Genomic DNA, 22,348 nt, shown 5'->3' on the forward strand with positions numbered 1-22,348 from the left:
GAGCTCCACCCCTCTGTTTACCTGACGTCATCAGATGGAATACAAAACTGAAACGGCTTCCGGTATCAACTCCATGGTGACCTGCCTGTCAACATCGGGGCAAATAATCCGATTTGTGTGTTTATTAAGTTTATACATTTATCGTTAAAGGGAGATTTTGATAGAGCGCCGATGAAAGGGGGTTTCCTGTCGTCTAATGTGTGCTGCTGACTGGAGTTTATGAGGCTATATTGTATCTGAAATAGATGTACGGCGTCTTTCCAGGCGGGTTTTTACCATTTATATCTACATACACACTATTTGTACTTGTGTGGTCCTCAGAGCATGTTAGTACACTGCAATTTAACAAATATTTTGTTAATTTAAGTGTCTATTTTGTATACTCTCAAGGTGCTGTAGTTTATTATTTCTTTTTTTAAATTTATTATAACTTCTTTCTATCCAGTACATAGTATATATACTGTAGTATACTGTGTTTATATATATACTACAATATACTGTAGTATATATTATAGTATATATATATATATATATATCTGTAACATACATTTGGCTGGATATAACCAGGACACATTTAATCTTCAGAATATGTCACAATATCAGATTTTCACTTCATGACTATTGTGGCTAAATTAATTCACAATAACTATATTATCATGATATTTATAGAAAATGTGACAAAATAATAAAAATAATAACATTATTAGTCAAATTCATCAGCAAATGGATTACCAGCACCTACTATGTTGGAGTGTGAACTACTAAGTGAGAACTAAAAGAAACAGAAATTATTTGGGAGGCAACAGATAGTGTACATGATATTATCATATGTGAATTATTAACATAATATCAATATTTCCCCCTTTAAATGTCACGGTCATTGTCAATACTGGTATAACCCTGATTCAGAATACATTTTTAATTGTTACTTTTGAGCACATTTGGTCATAAGCATCCACAGGTAGCCATGATAGCAAATCTATGTTACAAAATTCAACTTGACCTAATCTGTAACCATGGTGATGCTGTATATCTGTCCCGCAGATGAAGGTGATCCAGCACTCTGTGGAGACACTGCAGACAGCTTTGGTCTCCAATCGTCAGGACTTGGCGAAACTTTACAGCAAGTACGCAAAAGAAGAAAGGCGTCTCTTGGAGGAAGGATTCCACCCAGGGCACCCAGGTTCCCTTTTCCAACCCATCACGTTGCACTCTGACTCAGACTGGATTAATGCTCACCCCGAGGAGCCTCAAGACTTCCAGAGCTTCTACAGAGACCCTTACCGCAAGACCCCGAATGCAAGCCAGAATACTATTTATATTCAAACCATAGGTGGGTATGTTTGTGTGCGTGGTGAAGCTAGAGTGTCTGTATTCCTCTGTCCTTGTCAAGTATGTGGGTGTTTGTGAAAATGTTCTCACAGCATTAGCCCTGATAAGATGGGCATTTTTTAAGGAAAGAACATGTAAGTATGTGCATATTCGCTATTTTCTAATGTTGGTATAATAACATATAGTCCATGAGCACTTAAAATGCATGCCACATCATGTCCCTGAATGACCAAAAATGACAAGACATGCAGTAAATCACATTCTACATTGTGGGCTACACAGATGGATGAGACATGGACAGCATGTTACAGGGTTGGCAGGCCTTGATTCTACACTATATTTTTTGTAGGCTCCTTTGGGGAGGCAGGGCCCCAGACAGACCAGTATATGGAGTGGCTCAGAGAATACTGCCAGGCCTTCTTCTATGGGCTTTCTGTCAAGTTTCTGCCGGCGGTTACTGTGGCTAAGACAGGATGCTCTTTCAGGGTCAACAGTAACTCGCACAACCTTCAGATCCTCACTGGTGAGTACCTAAAGCTAGCCTTCATTTTACCATATCTATTGGGAGGGTTTTGGCCACTTTCCATGTCGAAATGCAAGAGAATGAGGGGTAAAAATAAACATTTTGTTGTGCAACCTCGTGTTGTTTAATGATAAATACATTTCCTCAATCATTGAACCTTAAATTGTACTGATCTCCAACTGGAATGTGCATGATATTGCTTTATTATTGTTGTCTTCTGGTAAAATGTAGGTGACCTGCTGCGATTCCTGGGGAATAAGAAACCAAAAGATGCTTTTTGTATTGTTGGAATCACAATGATTGACCTGTACCCTAAAGACTCCTGGAACTTTGTCTTTGGACAGGCTTCTCTCAGTATGGGTGAGATTATTAAGGATAGATACTACCACACTTATTAATATTCCACTGTGTTTCAACACACTTTAAATCTGGTGTTAAAAGACCCTGAAATGTCCAAGCACAATATTAAAGAAGAGAGAATTAGTAAACATTGCTTCATCCACTATCATCAGTAGTCTCTGATGGTGTAATGTCTTTGAGCTGCCCCTAGATGGTGCTAAAATGATTTACATACAGTCCTGGAGAAGTTTTGTCATCATCACTGTTGTTTCTCAACTGTGCTTGCAGGAATGGGTGTTTTTAGCTTTGCCAGGTATGATGACAACTTCTACAGCAGAAGTTATGCTGGAAGGCTAAAGAAATCATTTAAGACAAAGCAGGGGGACTACTCTGTGTTTGACGGATATTACACTCCCCCCATCACCAGCACTCTGCTGCTTCGATCCTGCAAGGTCTCTAACAAACATGCTCCTCCACTAACTCAATTTTGGTACTCTGAACTTTTGAGTGGTCTTGCCAAAGGTCTTCCATCCTGTTAGGTTTATCAATACTGCTGATAAAAACATTCAATACTGCTGTTTTTTTTTGTTATCAGGAAATCCTAAAGTTAAATATTTCTTTGCAGACAATGACCCATGAGATTGGCCATATGTTTGGAATAAAACATTGCCAGTGGTTGAACTGTGTCATGCAGGGTTCAAACCACCTAGAGGAGTCTGATCGTAGGCCCCTGGATTTTTGTCCCATCTGCCTTCGCAAACTACAGGTCGCAATCGGCTTCAAAATAGCTGAGAGATACAAGGTAATCTCTTCGTGTTTTACGTAGAAAACACAAAGGAACTCAGATTGAAAGATATTTCACGCAGAATCTGACAGAATTTTAATTATAGATAGATCAGTTACAGTAATATATCAACTTTTTCAAGTAATTTGTTGCAACGTGTTATTGTTTAGAAATAATGAATCACAGAATTAATGAATTAATCATTAGTCAAACTCCAATCTAAAGCCAATAATGAAAGAATCATCTACACAAATTGTAATGACTTAAAGGTTGATTACACATCACTGGAATGAGCTTGAATATAACAAAGATTAAGAATTTAAGTTATTTTAAGACATATCTCCCTTCATTCATTGTGATCAATGCTGATCAAAAGATCAATTTAGCACAGACACAATCAGATGGATTTATGTTTTGTGAAGTGAATGTTGCTCTGTGTTCAACAGGCTTTACTGCACTGGATGGAGGAGGATCAGAGTCAAACATCTGAGCAAGAGGAGGCCTCTGCCTGTCAGTCTGTGCTCCACTTTCCCAAACCCACTGAAGCCTTTCACACATCCAGACTGTGGCTGCGCAGGTGTCTGGACATACTGGGGAAAAAAGATGAACTATAGTACTTGTCCATAAATCTGGGTAACACTGGGAAATGAATGTAACAGGCCTGACTGTCAAATTCTGACTTGACCGAATTTTAATTTTGTTTACGACTGGTAAGCCCAATTTCATATATATTGGGACATATCTGGGAGACTGTATAGTATATATAAGTATATATTGAGTTGTATTTGGGCCCCTGTGTTTTGACACTCTGATATCAGCTTAATATGTTTCTTTTTAAATAAAAGATGCAATATGTAGGTAACAACATATTTTTACTTCAAAAGGGTACAAAAAAATATAAAAATATTTTAATATTTTATTTTATATTTATATAAAAAACAAGAAAACACTACATCTGATTGAGAAGTTCAAATCACACTTGTTTTAATGCAATTGAACATTTTACTACAAAAATAGTTTAAGTCTGACATATTCTGTCACAGTGCATCATCAACTTGGGTTTGATTAAAAAGAAACACTTTCAATCATGTTATCTCCTGAGCTTTATGTATTTACGTTACAGAATCTGTGCAATTTATTGTTCTTGCAGCTACATTTGCATCAGTTTTCCTGGCTATCATTATCATATAGATCACCAGAAGGTAAATAGTTCATCAAGTATCAGTGTTGCATCTTGTTTCTAGAATATCTAAAACTAACATGGTCCATTTGAATACATCCATACTTCCACATCTCACACTGTTGTCCTTTAAAGCGAGACTATATCAAAAGTTTACTCACTTAAAGCTAATTTAATAATATGTTCTTTAATTTTAACAGTACTGGCTCTATAAAAACACTGTTTGGTACATAAATCATGTAAGGCACAATTGATACATACGTGGTCTAAAAGTTCTAGTTTGCTCTCAGAGCCCAGATCTACAATGGCAGATCATCAGATCAGATCATAAACACTTAATATTGGTCTTTATGTTCACTGTATTCCTTTCACTTCAGCACTTGCTAGCAGTAGTCTTTACATAGTCTTTTACCCTCATATGGCTTGACCCTTTTATTACGTATATCCTACTGTTATCAGCTCAAGCAAAACGTACAATCCCCTGGACATCTCTTGTGGCCTCTGCCTTATCCTGGACCATGTAGTCATCTATCTCAGAGCAATGCTGCGGACTGGCAATGACCTGTTTATTCACTGCACTCTGTTCTTCTGAGTCCAATTTCCTTTCATGTATGTCTTCAGCGCGTTTTGAGTCCCTTTTCCTGCAGAGTAAACCTCTCTTTGCAGGTTTTACTAAACCCAGGAACACGGCACTAAGTGCCATGCCGACTGCACAGGAGTAGAAGGCTGATCCGTAATTCCGAGTCACATCCACCAGCACACCTGTGGATAGAGAGTGATTTAAAAGAAAGCATTAAAGGGGCACTCCTTTACACATCAAGTTCACTTATTTTCTCAACTTGGGTTTGGAGACTATACATCTTTTACATAACGCCTGCATAACAAACAGTGTTTACAAGACATTTATTAGACAGGAAGTGTCTAAACTAAGCTAAGCCCAGTTCAGACCGAAGATTTGCGATGAGAGAAGTCGGAACTTGCAACCATTTGCACTGCGCCAGTTTACACCAATGCAACTAGACGAAAGGAGGTGTACTGTCTCCATAGCATCGACTCTCTGTTGTCTGTTCTAAATGCCAACTTTTCAGACTTTTTTGTATCACCTCTAAAATGGATTATAATCTGCTGCCATTTTGATAATAAGGTCATTTTTCCATTTTCAGTATTGGTCTCAGAAATCCCAAACCAGTTGGGCACTAATCTAAATCATAAAGCATCCTTGTGTAGTAGGAAGGTACAAGCTGTAGTAAAGTGAAACCATAGTAAACTCCTCATTACAAGATAACTCTTACCTCCAAGTGGGGGTCCAGCCAGCCCAGCAAAGCTTTGTATGAAAACATAAACACCAGCAGCTGAAGACATCCTCTCTATGCCCACCACGTCATCCTCAGCCAGCATGGGGATGTGGGTGCACGCCAGGGTTCCCATAAAGAAACCATACAAAGCACAGCAAACAACCAGGCCATAGAACTCCCTAACCAAAGTAAATCCCACCAGGTCTGCAGTCATTGCAATCACACACGCCAGAAGCACAAGCAGCTTCTTCTTTACTAACTGCTTCCGTGATAGGATCCATCCAACAGAGAATCGGCCAATGATTTCAGCCACAGCCATGGTGGAGAGCATGTAGCTGGCGCTGTCCCGCTCCACACCTCGACTCACACTCAGTTCAATGATGTAGAGTGGAGGGGCAAAGAAGCCGAGCGTGGCGAACAGTCCGAACAGAGAATAGAGAATGAAACTGCACTCTCTGAGGATGGAGAAATCTAGAAGTTTTGAGTTCTTTGCCTTTTCATCATCTGTTTTCATTTCCTCATCTTTCATCAATTGTTTCTCTTCATCTTTACTGTTTTTCTCCTCTGTTTCAGACTCTGTAATCTTTGCCATACTGTTTTCCACAGATGTCTGTTCTGTTTCTAACCTTGCTTCTTTGTCCAGTAAAGTCTTTTCCTCTGCGCTGCTGCTGTCTGTGTCCTTTAGAGATTGAACACCAGAGTCTCCGGTGCTCACAGAGCCTCTGGTTAGCTCATTGTCCAGACTGTGGGAGGTATTTTGTGCATGTGCATTGCTTGTCATAGAGTCTTCTGGGTTTGTGCCCTCTAGATTCTGTCGTGTACTGAGGGCCTCCAGTTCCTTCGGGGATGATAAGTCAGTCTCTGTTGCAGGGTTCGCTCTGGATTTGATAATGATTGGCCGGAGCAGAGCACCACAGATTATGATGATGCTTTGTAAAGCTCCTATCACTGCCATGCTGTGTCGCCAGCCAATATGGTCCCTCAATGCGGAAAAGGCTGCAAGGCAAAAGGAGGTATTTAGTGAGTGTTCATCTGTAAAGCTGCATATGTGGTATTTAGCATGACATGTTCAAGATCCGACTTGCAATGGAATTGTATCTAAAAGAAACAGAGGACTTGAGTTTGGAGTCTTCAGAGGTACATAAAGCTCTATATTAAAGGAAAAGGCTAGCAATGGACTAAAACAACACTGCCTCTCAATACCTGTCTGAGGCTCTTAGCCAAAGCTCATTGGTTCCCATTATAAGCTTGTCTTAAATGTATAGTTTGAGTTTAAAAATACGAGTAAATAGCGTATTTGTTGGGGACTATTTTCAGCCACACTCTAGTGAGTATTTATGGCAGCAGGGCGGTGTTTGTGGGATTGACTCTAAATAAACTCAATGTGATTGATGTGTTTTTCAGAATTTTTATTTATTATATAATATTATAATATTTGATTTTTAGTCTTTTCTTGCCGATTGTTGACAGTAAGAAAAATCCTTTAAATCTGTATAAACAAAAAATATTTCCTTGAGCCTTCCTGTCCTTTAATTAAACAAGTCACTCTGCCTTGAAGAGTTGAAAACTCAGGAACAAATATTTAAAAAAATAATAATTAAAAAATTATTTTGATCAATAAATAAAAGTCTCTACACAACATTGGTTACATGCTCTGTTTCTGCTTGATAAATAAACATTCAACAGTCTAGTTATACCCAAGAGGACTAGGTCACAAAGAGAAGTGTGCATTGCTCCTCTAAGCTATATAATGTAAATAACAGAACCATGTCAGAACCAGATACACAAATAAATAAAAATAAACAAAACACAAAAAATTTCTCCCATTGTACGCATGAAACATCAGTGGAAGCTCTGGCACTCACCTGGTGCCAGAGCAAACATGGACAGGGACTCTCCAGTGGAAGCCACAGCTGTGACCAGAGTCCGTCGACGGGTAAAGTACTGGGAAAGGATGGTCACAGTGGGCAGGAAGGTCAGACTGTAGCCCAAACCTGCCCAATACAAAAAAAAATGTAAACTCTAATTTAGCTAATTTTTTTTAGACATGGCTAAAAACACATTTAAGGCGCACAGAGGGAGACAAAGAATTCAATACCTGCAACTAATCCATAGGTGATGTACATTTGATTGACGGAGCTGGTAAAGCTGGTGGCAATAGTACCAGTGGAAATAAGTAATCCTCCAATCATTACAACAAGTTGGAATCCAAAGCGGTTAGTCATCACAGAAGAGAGAGGACCTGAGGACAAACTGTTGTTTAGTGAAGACTACGGTACAGTAATTCTCACAACTTCTTTGTCATGTCTATAGTATTTGTACTTTATTTCACTTTGCAGGGTTGCACCAACTTAACTTCACCAGCTGTACTCACCATTAAAGGTCATGACAAACACGCAGATGGAAACAATCCAGGAGACCCTACTGTTGGGCTCCCCAAACTCCATCATTAGGTCCTGGAGGAAGATGCCAAAGCTCTTGATGATGCCATAGGTTAAGACCTCCACAAAGAAGAAGGCCACAGCCACCACCCATCCCCAGCCTCCGTCAGGGGCCTCTGGGTACACATTGGGTCCCAAGAAACGTGCCCCCTTGGCTCCACACAGTGCCATGCCCTGTAAAGATATAACGTTATTTATTATGTATGTGTTTTTGTAAATAGTGAACCTGTTAAAGTGAATTAAGTTTTTTGGTCAGCAATTTAAAAAAAAAATTTAAAAAGTGCATCCTTTGACCTGTTGACTAACATTAAAGTCATGCAGTACCTTATATACACTGTCAATACTCACTCAGTACTTCTTACTGCAGAGCGCGCTTAATTAAACGTGAACGCACAGTGCACACTTTAGCTTAGCTTCCTCACAACACTGACAATTAAGTTACAAGCAGTGAATTATGTAAGTTAGCTACAAATGAAACTAATAATTCTTGTTTTACTTACAGAAACAACATACAGAGACATTTATAATCTTAAATAGGAAACAGTTTTGCGAGTTCAGCCGCATTATCGGTAAGTTTAAGTCGAAGAGTTACCGAGTTTAGAACAAGATTAGCTAGCAACAACAGCTAACAAACATCAAGAAGATGGACTCACTCTGCGCCTCAAGGGTTTGTTCTGCTCCTCCTCTCAACAGAGAAAGTTTAGGTTAAATGTGGTAACCCTGGTCCTAGACTTCAGTTACAGAAACTGAACTTAGTGGCTAATAAATATAAAGCTGATATGATCTTATTTCCCCTCTTTTATGTCCGTCTTTGTTTGGCAGTGTGCCTTTTAAATGAGGTGGTCCTGTGCATCCTTGCGAGGCAGCTGTTTAATGTACAAACACTGTCAGTGCTTGCCAAAGATGGAAAGGAGTAGAAGGCAGAAGTAGTTTGATGTTCAGCCCCTCTTTGCACAAGGTTGGGCCTAATCAATTATTAATGCAAAAGCACATTTGGGGGCACAGAATCAGGTGTTTCTAGAATTTGGTGCATCAGTAGCTTTAGTTTTAGGAACAGGTCATTAAAATGACCCTTTAGCTTTAATTCTGGATAAACAGCATTGGGATGGGATATGTTGAGCCCTTCATGAGTACAATGTCACAACACTTTATAATTTGTCTATGTCGTCCCTTTTGGGACTTCACTTTTACTTTTGCAGCACAGCTGATGTTTATTCTGGGTAAACATGGTGTTTTTCTAACCTTTAAACAACAATGGACAAAAGAATGATACCCAACCAGAAGCTCAGTCCCATATATTGAATTTGAGCTAAAGTTAAGATCATACATTTTACAGCCTTGACGTAATATAGAATAAATCCCATAGCAGGAGACATAAAATCACATTGTTTTCTTACCTTATTTGCATTATTTCCAATGTGCAGCATTGTGTGTAAACCCAATTTTTCAACTACTGACTTCACATATTACACGCCATACGTTGGAAGACAATCCCTACTCTGTCCATACACCATTTACTCCACCGGCTGTAATGTTTACAGTAACATAGTTGCTCTGTATGTTACTCTGGTTACTATTACTACAGCTGTATGCACACCTATATTGACCCATGCACAAACAGAATAGCCGCCATGGACAAATATAGTGAGTAATTAAGTGTACTAAAACTATGTGTGACTGTTAAACTACAACAAATAAAAAATTCTACACTTAAAAGATGAACATTACAAAACATCCAAGCATGTGGATCACTGGGTACATACATGTAAATATTAACTTACTGGGTTGGTAGCTGAAAGTTCTGGAAGATATTAGTTTGTGGACCTCGAGTTAAGACTAATATGTCAAAGTAAGGTCAAAAATGACCACACTAAGTTAGAAAACCATGTATATTTTTTATGGTTAATTGGATTATTCCATAACTCACAACAATTGACAACTGTCTTTTAACTTAACTAAGTTAATTCAAGTAAATCCAATGCATCAACAAAGGGATATGATGGACATTAGAGTTTAAATAGTACTATATAGTTTAAGTAGTGGATAAATACTGCTATCAGAATCAGAATCAGGAATACTTTAATAATCCCAGGGGGAAATGACTTAATATCAAACAGTACACAGTTTGGATTTACTTTTATACTTCTTCTTTTTGTATCCAACAACAAACTTAAAACTTAAAGTTACAGTGACAATAAGTATTATAGAAAGATGTATTAATTCCATTATATACATAAAAATTTTCTTCAGCTAAATGAAGGAGAAACATTAGAGGAAGAAGATATAATCTATTACAACCCTGCTTCCTTGTATTGGCCTTTAATTGGAAATCTCTGCCTGCCAGGATCCAGAATCAAAATACGTTTTGTTTTGTTAAACACCTTTTAATTGGTTTTAAACAGGTCAATTGTGTTTTTTAATTAAGAGGGGTGGGGAGGGGGTGGTCAGCCGTATGGTCCGTCCTCATGCGGCTGACGCAATGCTCTCGGTCCAGCGGCGGCTCGTGTGGTCGGTGTGACTTTGTTAACAGCAAACACACACTCTGTAAGTACTTCAACGTCGCCTGTTTGAGCCATATATATATATATTTAACTGAACACGTATTGAATGTGTGTCTTACCATTTCCAGTTACTCTACTGAAGCAAACGTACTCGTACGTACTGAAATGACCTGTATTTAAGCAGTGTGTCTCACCTGTGTGTCGCTACTTTCAGACGGAAACAGTCCGTCCGTCGCCCGACTGTTGCTGCTGTAATCCCGCCGGTGTCAATGGACGACTGACCTAAACGTACTCGTATTCTCACGTGCATATGTCCCCAAACACACAAACACGTGGAGACACACTACACACACGGACGAACCGGCTGTCTGACACTAGTTCGCATTCATAAACGCCACCGTCCCCACAGGCAACTGGGGGGGGGATGAGGAGGTTTAAAGAGATCTGGTTACAGCCAGTTCTTGCCCCACATCCGTCTGTAGACTGCCCCGCAGCCCCCTTTCACTGTGGGGTGCAGGGTTGTTTAGGAAAGGCAGGGTTCATGGCTGGGGTTTGAGAGGCTGGAAGAGAGGCAGGGTTTGTGGGTGAATGTTGCTGTGGAGTCAAACTAATATGTGTGGAAAACTCTTAAAAATCTAACGAAACATTGCATATATTTGACAGAAAGTATTTTTTCCCCCTCCATATTTAAAATGTAATTTAGCATTATTAATCAAGGGCTGCTTACAGGCATAGATTCCCCTAGTTAATGCAGTTTGACAGTCCAGTCATTCAGGGCCATACAATATGTTGAGTCTTTTCTGCTTTTAAGTGATAACAAATATGTTCTGTATTTATTTTGTCCCTGGACCCCAAACATACCCTACATACACACACCTGAAGAGTTTCCAAAGGTGTTACTTTCCTGTATTTGTTGTCTCTGTTTCTTGTGAGAATTTGGTTGACATACAAGTTTAACTTGATATACTGGTGTGAGGAAGAAGAAAGGCATTAACAGAGACACCTACCTGCTTCTGATTTTATCACTGTCACTAAGTTTACATCGCCTCAAGAAACCAGGTTGAGCAATGGCTGTATTTTTCTTAACCTCTGATTACAGTTTTCTTGTTCACATGCCGTTTAAGAAATATTGGTACTACAGAAATGTTTCTAAATGATTTATAACCTTTTGAGTTGTATCAGTTCTAGTCTAAATAATGTGTTTAGAAGTATAAACTCATTATCATTAGCAAATCCCCCCTCTTTCAGTCTAAACTAAACTGACCATGCAACATATTTAACCTCATATCTGCAACAAGCTATTGTAGTTAACAGAGCTGTGTTTTCCTTGCCTACAAAAAGTATACAGAGTGTACAGAAATGGGATTTGTGTGGACAATTGCACCCCAGTTCCATCATTTTCTATACTGTATATGGTACAAGCTGAACTTGTAGAAGGGAATAATGAAGTCTTTCAGCCACAGAACATAGTTGCCAAACACCGTCCCCATTCCCTCACTCACTGTCATACCTACATTCATCATCTACATCTGCTGATTTTCATGCCAGCTAGGGTTTAAATGAAACCTATGAAACCCCTTTGCAGATTTTGACCAAAAATGGTGGAGGGCTTCATTCCACTCCTTCTGTCTGGGATGCTGATGTGTGGTCTGCTTCTCCGAACGGTGTCCCAACATGGAGCCAATGTTGATGAGCCCAGTAAGAAGCCCAATTTCATCATTATATTGGCAGATGATATAGGCTGGGGAGACCTGGATGTTAACCAGCCTGAAGAGAAGACAAACAACACACCTTATCTCAACCTGATGGCTGAACAAGGACTAAGGTAGAGAATTTATGAATTAATTTTATACCTGATCTGTTATGTAGCACTAAATTCTATGTCATATGATCAAAACCTTTTTGATATCAGTCTTAAGGGCTTGTAGTTTAAGTGAATGCATTAAGGTAAAGGTTTGGGATGATGAATGTTTCATGGTATTTCAGTCTGTGACATGATGGAGTGAATGACAGGATATTGTCCATGCTCTCTCCTTCTGTGACTCTTTCAACTGTCAACCATGTGTCATTTCTTCTTAAAATGGCTTCACTTTTTCCAGATTGACAGACTTTCACTCTCCAGCCTCAACCTGTTCCCCATCCCGTGCTGCCATCCTGACTGGCCGCTATGGCCTAAGAAACGGGGTGACTCATAACTTTGCTGTGGGCTCTGTGGCCGGTCTGCCTCTGTCTGAAGTCACCCTGCCCCAGCTACTACAGAAGGCAGGATATTACACCGCCATGATCGGAAAATGGCATCTTGGCCACAATGGACCATTTGGTCCAACTAACAGAGGTAAGTGGGAGCTTGACATTAATACCCCCAAACCCCCAGGGGACCCAACTAAACACAAAAGGCAGGAATTTTCATAGAGATCTTTTCAGCCTAAAGCTCAATCAATAGAGATTGGTTTTGGATATCAACTTTTTTTTTGCTTAAAGGGATGAACAAATCAAACGTGAAGAGCAAAACAAACCCTATTCCAAGCTACTGTTAACTTTAGCTTCTGTACCCTATTTGGTATCCTTTGGTAAACATACAGTATAAGAAAACAACCTTTTTGTAAACATATTGTTGAGATTAAATAAAGTGATCTGAAACCTTGGTAAATCCTTTGAGGAAAGTGGCCCACTAGAGCCACAAGCTATAATTATGATCATTTATAGAAGAGTAAGATGTGAATAGGAACAGAGGGTATATGGGTTATATACAGTTGGTATATACTGACAAAAAGAATATAAAAAGGTTACAGTCCAACCTTGAGGATCCACAAAACAGCAGCAGTACAATCAGTAACAGACGCTTGCTGAGACAAAAATCCAGTACAAGCTTTTATTTATCAGCTTCAAATGTTATAAAAATGCAAAAATATTTTCATATGCCACCTAAAACAATTAGATATGAGCTAACACACACACACGCTATTTTATTGCACAACACTGTATCTTTCCCGTTCAGTGTTATGGCGTCAGTTTTTCGAGGACGTTCCAGCCACATGCAGTGTGTGAGCACATTCATCGTCCTCGCTGCAGGAACAGACTACACACAACAAAGTCCTTGCAGCTGCGGTCTTGTGAGACAACAGACTTGGTCCTGACTTTTTGCTTACAGGCTACAGCTGACTCAACACTCACCCCCCACTACCGCTCACCCGTCAGCCACCCGGTCAGCCCCTTACTCATTCCTTTCGTGCGTCGAAGTCTTCCTCCTACACTTCACCTCAAACACCCTCGACCTTTGGATCACGTTATATTTGTAAGCTTGTGCAGCAAGATACCAACATGTGATCCACACTTTAGGACAATGGCCAAACATTACTGCAATATGGTCTGTACTTGGCTTTGTGCTACTACACGCATTGTGCCTTCATAATAAAGTTATTCACTTCAGCTGTAGTTTTGCTTAATATATTTGTCCTAATAAGAGGATATGTCCTATGTCAGAAGAAGCAGAATCAGTTTCTTATTTGTATTGATAAAACACTGTACTTGTACAAACATGATTCTTCTTTGTCTACTGTCTACTGGACAGATGGGTAACAACAAGTCATTGCAGTTACATTTATGTTTATTGTCTCTTCGGCAGGTTTTGACTACTACTTAGGTATTCCTTACAGTAATGACATGGGCTGTACTGACATACCTGGATATAATTTGCCACAGTGCCCTCCCTGTGACTCTTCTGGACCTCAAGTGATCAGGTCTGCTCCTACTTTAACAAATATTACACACTCAGGCCGTAATGAAAGTTCTCCTGACAAATGTTGTTTCTTAAATAATGTAAGACTGAGTGTATGACATCATTATCGGGGGGGGGATTAACTAGTATAGCTTGGTCTATTTACGTCTCTCCATCCTGGTATTGGCACTTTATATTTTAAAAGACATGATATTTGTGTTGCTGATTTCTTGACTTTACAAGAAGTTTGGTTTCTTAGTAAAACCTAGATTGGTGAGTTTGATTGTCATATTTCTGTGTATGGGAAACCATAACCAGCTTATGATGTACCACAAACGCTGCTACCTAGAGCTGTACGTATGGCAAATAATATAAGTGCTTCTTCCCTGATGAGGCCCTACACTTCCCTAACTAATTCCAAACCCTGTAATTACTTAATAGCCTCCTTTACACAAACACCCCCATACCATTTACGATCTTATTATGCTCTATTGTTCTCACGGTCTAGACTGAAGAGGAGTGTACATGGAGGCTGTTATTCCAAAGTGGGCCTTCCTCTGATGGAAAACAGCAGCATTGTGGAACAGCCGCTTGATCTGTGGACACTAACAGAACAATATAAATCCACTGCAACCAGGATCATACAGAATGCAAGGTATAATATATACCAAACATACACAAAGTACAGTGAGAAATGTATATTATGTTGTCATTATGTATGGATACAGCACAATAATACATTATCATCATCATCTTTCTCATATTTCCTCCACTACAGTCTATGTATGGAGTAATAGGGATGTGTGTGTGTGTGTGTGTGTGTGTGTGTGTGTGTGTGTGTGTGTGTGTGTGTGTGTGTGTGTGTGTGTGTGTGTGTGTGTGTGTGTGTGTGTGTGTGTGTGTGTGTGTGTGTGTGTGTACAGTATAATCATTCACAAGGTGGCACTGATTACATTTCTGCATATTAGATTAAAAAAGAAAGCATGCTCGATGTTGCTGGAAATCATATTGACAGAACGATGTGACCTAAAATTCCTGAATGTTTCTGTTGGAGTTGGAGATGTTGACAGGGTGCTATGATGCAAATACACTGGGAATTAATGGTCCTCAAGGGTGTGAGCACAGTTTTTACTGAACCTATTTGTGCAACCTGTGTGTTTGAGCCCATCACACTCTGATTCCATAGAGAGTAAACTTCTCTCTCTTGTGTCTGTATGTTGTCCACTGATCTGGCAGCCAGTCAAGAGTGTGCCTCTCTACAAACAGTGTGTATGAGGGTGAAACTTGAGAACTCAAATTTGATATGGTCTGGAAGAGACAGCTGAGGAAGTGAAACTTTGTCAATAGAGAGATGAAACACTCACCCAAACACTTTTAACTAGATTGGAAATTATTTTAACAACTTGCCAACCTGTATCATTCAGTTACAAACAGGCATGTTCACTGTAACTGCAATGTCTGTATATATTACAGACAGAACTGTGTGTGTATGTGTCTGTGTAAAAGGCAACATGCCTTCATGCTGTGCAGGGTCATGTGAACTTGTGCAGCGGTTGTTGTCACATGCTATCAAGACCCAACCAACAGTATGCAGCTTTCTTTCAGCGAGGTCATTCAGAGTGACTGTTGCTCTGATACAGATATGTCACAAAGTTGGAAAGTCCACATTCCTACATAAGGGAAATGTCAACATGGACTGGAAAGTAGAAAACATGCTCCAGTGTGGACATTCATACCCTATGATTGCCACATATTGTTTCCAACATGATTATATTCACAAACTATACTGCCATTTCAGCAGTGTTTAACTTTAAAACCATCAAAGTACTGCAAAAAGTCACTGAACATTAGCAAATAGTTAAGATACAATTATTGCATCATTGTCAGATTGTTGTTTCTTTGTGTTTCAAAGCTTGACCATGAGTGAACATGGAAACCAGTATGTGATTGGATACCAGTCTCCTTTTTTGCTTATACATAGATATGCTTTTAAGAAAATACTTAATGCATTTGTCAGTATAAGTTGTCTGACTTGTCTCTGCAGGGAGCGAGGACAGCCCTACCTCCTTTATATAGCGTTGGCTCATATGCACGTTCCTCTGGCCCCTCCACTCCTTCCAGATGCTTCTGCCGGTCCTCCAGAGGACGACAAGGTGTACACCGCCAGCTTGCAAGAGATGGACAGCCTTGTGGGGGCAGTAAAGAGTGCTTCTGATGACGCAGACAAAGACAATACTCTCATCTGGTTCACTGGTTAGTCAGCTGGATGGAATATGTTGTTTCTTCTGCAATACCAGTGTAATTATTATCCTAAAAGGGCCTAAAACACAAAAACACAGTCGTGTGTGTGTGTGTGTGTGTGTGTGTGTGTGTGTGTGTGTGTGTGTGTGTGTGTGTGTGTGTGTGTGTGTGTGTGTGTGTGTGTGTGTGTGTGTGTGTGTGTGTGTGTGTGTGTTTGTGTTGTGTTTAGGTGACAACGGACCTTGGGAACAGAAGTGCCAGTACGCAGGAAGAGTAGGACCTTTCATGGGAAAATGGCAAACCAACAGAGGTATAACAACGAAAACTCTTTCCATGTACGCTTTATGACATGACATAGTGGTACATCTTATTGCTGTCAAGCCTCATATTCCTAAAGTGGTCATTTGCCTGTGTGTAAGGTGGAGGTTCAGCTAAGCGGACCACCTGGGAGGGAGGTCACAGAGTGCCAACAGTAGCTTATTGGCCTGGAAGGATCCTGGCAAACACTACTAGCTCCACCCTGCTCAGGTACTCCCATTTTACCATTGAGACTACTCAAAAATCCCTAAAAAACTTTAACAGATCCTGTGTTTACTTTATAGACCCGATATGTACATAAGGGATAGTTTATTAAGCAGGGAGATGCATTCAGAGAGATTTTTTGCCATGCTAGCGGCATGGTTCTAGTAATGGTAAGGTCTGTCGGTTGATTGGTCCTCCACTTTGGTCCAGGTCTCAAGAACTACTGCATTATAGTATTTTACTGCAATATTAGATGGATTGCCATGAAATTTGGTACAGATATTCGTGGTGCCCAGAGGATCAATCCTAATTGCTTTGGTGATTCTGTGACATTTCAGCAGGTTAAAGTTCTATCCAGTGAAGAATCTTGACACCTACAAGACAGATTGCCACATTTATGATTCCCAGACAATGAGTCCTAATAACTTTGGTGATCCCCTGGCCTTTCCTGTAGCGCCCCCATGAGGTTGGCATGGGGTTTTAAGTAAAATACAACTGTTAGGCGAATTCAATCAGGAAAGGACAGTCATTTCCCTCTTTTAATAAATTGTAATCACTTTGGTGATCACCTACTGTTTCATCTAGCACCATCATCGTGTCAAAAATATCTGTAAAACCTCAGCTGTACCTATGTGTTTCCCTGTCTCTGGTTCACCTCTTTTCCTTCCATGGACCACTTTTGGTAGGTACTGACCACTGCAGACACCCCACAAGAGCTGCAGCTTTGGAGATACTCTGACCCAGTCGTCATCATCAAAATTTGGCCCTTGTCAAAGGTTGTTTTGACTTTATGACAATCCAACCCTATTATCCCCTATCCATAAAAGTGTGGTATCGCTCCCACTTCCTGATATATAGTTCCACCCGATTGAGTACCCGGAATGATTTTTTATTTATAATGCATCTAGTCTACCCAGCTGGATGTACAACAGAGAAGCTGCAGGCATAGACGAGGCTTTCCAATTCATAACAATGAGCTTCCTTCTCAGCATGAGGGCGGTTTGAATCCAATCTGCCTCAGCGTGAGTTAAATTAGCTAAAACCACGGGGTCTCCTAAAAAGTATAGGGCTGGAGTGAATTGGACATCTTTGTAAATAATTGTTTGAATGTAGTCATGGATCGTTAACCAAAACTCCCGTACCTTTGAGCAGCTCCACGGCATGTCAACCAGAGTACCATTGTACCTCCAGCACCCTGCATCATCACACAGCCCTGCTCTGTGCAACCTGGATGGGGTCCAATAGACTCTAGGGAAGTTAAAACAAGATTAATTCAATTTAGAATATTAAATAGACTTTTTATTTTTATTTCTAAGAATTAAGATCCAAACCCTCTGTGGAATCAACACTGAGGTCGGCTTCCCATGTTGATCTGAGGGGCGACATATCACCATCAGAATTAAGCAGCAGCCTAGAGTAATAGGCCTTGTGACCCTCTCCGAAAATCCCTAGAATTCATCACCAGATATGCAGACGAGGGGGAGCCACAGAATTCGAGCCAAAGGTCTGTATCAGCAGATGCCTCAGCTGAAGATACCTCCAAAACTGATTCTGTGGAAGATCAAATTGCTGTTTTTAGATTTTCAAACAATCTCAATCTCCCCTAATCCTAAAGGTCACCTAGAACCATGATCCCTTTTTGATACCACAGCTTCCAAAAAAAGGGTGCTTTGCCAATACAGAACCTGGATTTAACCAGATTCCCGCATGTTGATGGAGATCGGGGCTGAATCTCAACGCTACTCTCTCTCAGACCCATTGTATACGAGAAACAATTGGCTGTGTATTGATATCTGGGGGTAATTTAGCTGTTATGAAGTGTGCCAGAGAAAGAGGGCTACACAGGATACTTTCCAAAACAAAAATTGAAGGCATAATGCAAACTAGTTCTCTCTTCTCCTCTTCATGCCTTCTTGCAGTGGTATGGACATCTTCCCTACTCTTCTGTCCCTGGCAGGTGTAACTCCTCCCTCAGACAGACGTTATGATGGCATTGACGCCACAAATATCCTCTTGCATGGTGAACACACTGGTCATGAGGTAATCTTACTTTGGTTTATAAATAATTTTCCCTGTATTGTCAGTGGGGGCTGTGCATTTGGGTCTTGTTGCACAAATGCGTGCTTCTCTTCTTTCTCGCAGTTTCTCTTCCACCCCAACAGTGGTGCTGCAGGGAAGTTTGGTGACCTGCAGACAGTTCGAACACGAAAACACAAAGCTTTCTACATCACAGGTATGTGCCAAGTACAGGTCACATGTGCTCAGTCACACTACATTACAGATGTCATGTTATTACTGTAATTCCAACTGTTTGTTAGCAAAATTACAGAACTTTCTTCTCTAAGTGATGACTTGTTTATTAATGTACAGTATGTCTGCCGTGCTGCTTGTTATGCCCTGATACCATGCTGGATGACATGCACGGCAGTATGTCAACATGGTGGTACCAGTCTAGTGGCCTGTTTGTCTGTGCAGATGTATTTTCTGAGCTTAACTCAAAAGGCTATAGAAGCTACATTCACATAGTAAAGCATCATGCTGCAAACATTTTAATATCTACGTATTAAAGCAAGTAGTATTAAGTATTTTAAAAGTACTATGACTCAGTTGTGCTTTAGAATACTAATTTCATGCTACAATTAACCATAAAATTACATATTACAAACCTTAATATTAGGTGTAGGTACTGCAATTTTGACAGTTTTAATGCTAATTTCACATTTGTTTAACCTTTTTTTTGCAAAACCCAACACATATCTTCATAAGCCACAGGTAACCTCCAGCTACCATGTTTTACACAAAGGATAACAACTGACAAAAAAGGAAATGTACATATACTGTACATGTCTTTGAGATAGTTTGGGCAGGGCAAATAATGTGAGAAAAAGGCTAATTAGAAATGCACATGTGCTTGTTCTTTTGAAGGTGCAGCTGAGGCCTGCGGTGGTGCAACAGGAAGGCAGCAGCTCCATGACCCGCCACTGATATTTGATCTGGAGCGTGACGAGGCTGAGGAAACACCCCTGGAGGTCAAAACACCAGAATACCAGGCGGTAGCAGATAGGATCGCCCGAAGGAGGGAGGAGTTATTGTGGGACATTGCCACCGACAAATCTGTGTCCACGGCGGACTACAGCACAGATGAATCAGCAGCGCCCTGCTGTGACCATAGACAGCCTGTTTGCCGCTGCCACACACTGGGCCAAGGGTGGGAAACCACACGCACACACACTCACACAAAAGGCTGAAAGAAGCACACAGATGTGAAATCAAATATCTCCCTTTAGATGTGCTCAGCTGTTTGTTTGTAGAACATGTTGTTTGGGAGGTTCAATGTCCAGATGCAGCAGGAGACGTGCAAACAAGCGGAGAGCAAAGAGGCGCAGGCGGGCGAACTTTGGCCAGTTGTTATTGTGAGGTCAATAATTTGGGAAAAATAAGATCAGACAGTAAAGACATTCTACAATTTGTTAATCAATTTGTTGCAGTGTAATTCAACATAAAGTAGTGTTGTTTGTTGAACAGTTGATGTTTCAGAGAACAACTTGGCTTTGTTAATATTGTGTTGGATGTATGAGCTTTAATTCAGGATTTAAACATTTATATAAATTATTGTTATTTTTTTGGTAAATGAAATCGACACCATGCAGAGGTTGAATCAGTTCTCAGCTTTAATGAGTCTCTGGTGTAAATGTCCAGTATCGAACAGCTCAATGCAGCGTAAGGGGGCCCTAACAGCGCCACCTTTTGGCAAATCAAATGGTATTACCATGTTACTTATTACAACAGTACTATATATAAATGTTATATACATTATACACACAGTAAAAATCCTCAATATATATTTACGCATGGTAAGTCTATGCGTTTGATGTGTAATACTGAAAACATTTTGCAAAAGAATATTTATTACATCAAAGTTAAAATGACTATGACTTCCATGTTAACATATTGAATTCAGCATCATGTAGTAAATAAAAAGGTCTTCAGGATATTACTGAAATTCAAGGACCTGTAACTTTGTCACGTACAGCTCGCCATCAAGAGCTTCACATTCAGCTGCTGACCGCTCCTCCCACAGAGCCAACTCTTTCCAGATATATTATCGGGTTACGTTTGTGACTCCGCAGGTTTTTAGTCTCATCTATCGCTACCATAATTAGTAATGACAGCTGCATCTGCAAGTCATATAATACTTACTGCACGTATCATGATTTAAATAGTGTATCACACTTACATCTTTTCCTTCTTGAGAGAACTACCGCTCCTCTTTCCTGAGGTGTGACACATTTAATGCCCATTGATGAGCTTCCCAAATTCCTGAGGCCCGATTGACAAAAATGCCCTTATGATAGATTTTCAGATGCTAATTTCTAAGACATAGAAGTATGAACAAGTAATGATCTTAAGAGATTTGACTCATTTTATCATTAAATTTATCATTATCGTTAAAATGACCTTACAGTTAACTTCTTAGCATCTTTCTGAAGAGCATTTTTGTGAATCTTTTGTCTCCTCTACTACATTGGTATTTTCAGCTCATTAATACCAGCCACATACTCATCTGGTTGCTACCATGATAATATTGTGCAACCATAATGCCACTGTGTTCAAAGTGTTTCTTGATGTCAGTATTTAAAAAAAAAAAAAAAAAAAGATGAACACTGTTTGTTAATGGCGTAATATGGGAGTTAACAGCGGGACACTTAGACAGTTTTTGAATCTGTCTAAGAAAAGAGTTTAAGATGTTTCTTTTTTTAATGATGAGTGGACCTTCCACTCTTTTTTAGGGTTTTTTGTTTTTTTTACTCCTTACAAAACGTGGTAGGGACACAGAATACAGAAACACCAGGAAGTAACATTCTGGCAAGATTTGACCCTAGGCCAGCAGGGGTACATGTGTCAACACAAGAATATTTTTGTCCACCTCCACTGCTTGAAACAAGTGAGTCTGATTGTTAAGCAGGGGTTGGGTGTTTCATGGGGAGGTTTGGTCAGTTACTCTGGTTGCCGACTGGAGGGAACTCATTTTCGTCATCCAGACAGACGGGGCCCTCAGCAAACTCGTGCTCTGGGATGACCTCACCCTTCTGGGCTCCACCATCCTCAGAGTAACCTGGGGAGAGAAAGGAGATAGCAATCGTCCACTGAGAACCTTTTTTGTTATGTTTTTTTTATTTTTTATTTTTTACATATGTTTGGAAAGATTAGATCAGACTAGATTCATAAAACTAAAACCTTTTATAGGTACATTAGGTTCTTAATGTGTATAAGAAATGATAATGATTAATAAAGTATTTTTATTACTGCAGGGTTTACTAGAACAAAGACATTTTCAGACATTGCCTTCTACTTCCAACCTCTAAATGTATATCCAATCCATACTCATTATACAATACTGACACAGGTTGCAGTGTTGCACACTAAAAGCTTAACTTAATAATCTTTGTGAGCTAATGTTACCTTAATTGA

The 22,348-nt window shown here is 39.8% G+C and overlaps 4 protein-coding genes across 7 annotated transcripts in view; 2 read left to right on the forward strand and 2 right to left on the reverse strand.

The window, feature by feature from the left end:
• LOC127373100 (archaemetzincin-2) lies at positions 1–4,066 on the forward strand. Of its 3 annotated transcripts, none has more exons than XM_051417195.1 (7): positions 1–326; positions 1,045–1,333; positions 1,682–1,855; positions 2,087–2,215; positions 2,483–2,646; positions 2,820–2,996; positions 3,425–4,066. In XM_051417195.1, exons 1-7 carry the CDS (start codon positions 246–248, stop codon positions 3,590–3,592), a joined length of 1,182 nt encoding a protein of 393 aa, XP_051273155.1. In that variant the 5' UTR covers positions 1–245; the 3' UTR covers positions 3,593–4,066. The 3 variants fall into 3 exon arrangements, with proteins under 3 accessions (XP_051273155.1, XP_051273157.1, XP_051273156.1); XM_051417197.1 differs by having other exon boundaries at positions 1–264; XM_051417196.1 differs by having other exon boundaries at positions 1–115.
• On the reverse strand, positions 3,938–10,823 carry LOC127373097 (monocarboxylate transporter 7-like). 2 transcript variants are annotated; one of them, XM_051417191.1, is made up of 6 exons: positions 10,590–10,823; positions 7,828–8,068; positions 7,552–7,695; positions 7,319–7,447; positions 5,451–6,449; positions 3,938–4,920 (listed from the first exon to the last, which is right to left on the reverse strand). In XM_051417191.1, exons 2-6 carry the CDS (start codon positions 8,063–8,065, stop codon positions 4,619–4,621), a joined length of 1,812 nt encoding a protein of 603 aa, XP_051273151.1. In that variant the 5' UTR covers positions 8,066–8,068; positions 10,590–10,823; the 3' UTR covers positions 3,938–4,618. The 2 variants fall into 2 exon arrangements, with proteins under 2 accessions (XP_051273151.1, XP_051273152.1); XM_051417192.1 differs by lacking the exon at positions 10,590–10,823 and adding an exon at positions 8,548–8,785.
• arsg (arylsulfatase G) lies at positions 10,338–20,879 on the forward strand. Its single transcript, XM_051417193.1, has 11 exons — positions 10,338–10,438; positions 11,981–12,220; positions 12,495–12,730; positions 14,021–14,135; positions 14,622–14,768; positions 16,158–16,366; positions 16,584–16,664; positions 16,774–16,882; positions 18,796–18,916; positions 19,019–19,109; positions 19,802–20,879. The coding sequence occupies exons 2-11, from the start codon at positions 11,994–11,996 to the stop codon at positions 20,122–20,124; spliced, it is 1,659 nt and encodes a 552-aa protein (XP_051273153.1). The 5' UTR covers positions 10,338–10,438; positions 11,981–11,993; the 3' UTR covers positions 20,125–20,879.
• The window catches only part of LOC127373099 (WD repeat domain phosphoinositide-interacting protein 1), a 7,839-nt gene continuing 6,020 nt past the window's right edge, over positions 20,530–22,348 (reverse strand). The window contains exon 12 of the mRNA XM_051417194.1: positions 20,530–21,992. Coding sequence (XP_051273154.1) covers positions 21,871–21,992 — 122 coding nt within the window. The 3' untranslated portion in view covers positions 20,530–21,870. The remainder of the gene's footprint in view (positions 21,993–22,348) is intronic.

Source organism: Dicentrarchus labrax, unplaced genomic scaffold, assembly GCF_905237075.1.
Source record: "Dicentrarchus labrax unplaced genomic scaffold, dlabrax2021, whole genome shotgun sequence".
Taxonomy (NCBI): domain Eukaryota; kingdom Metazoa; phylum Chordata; class Actinopteri; family Moronidae; genus Dicentrarchus; species Dicentrarchus labrax.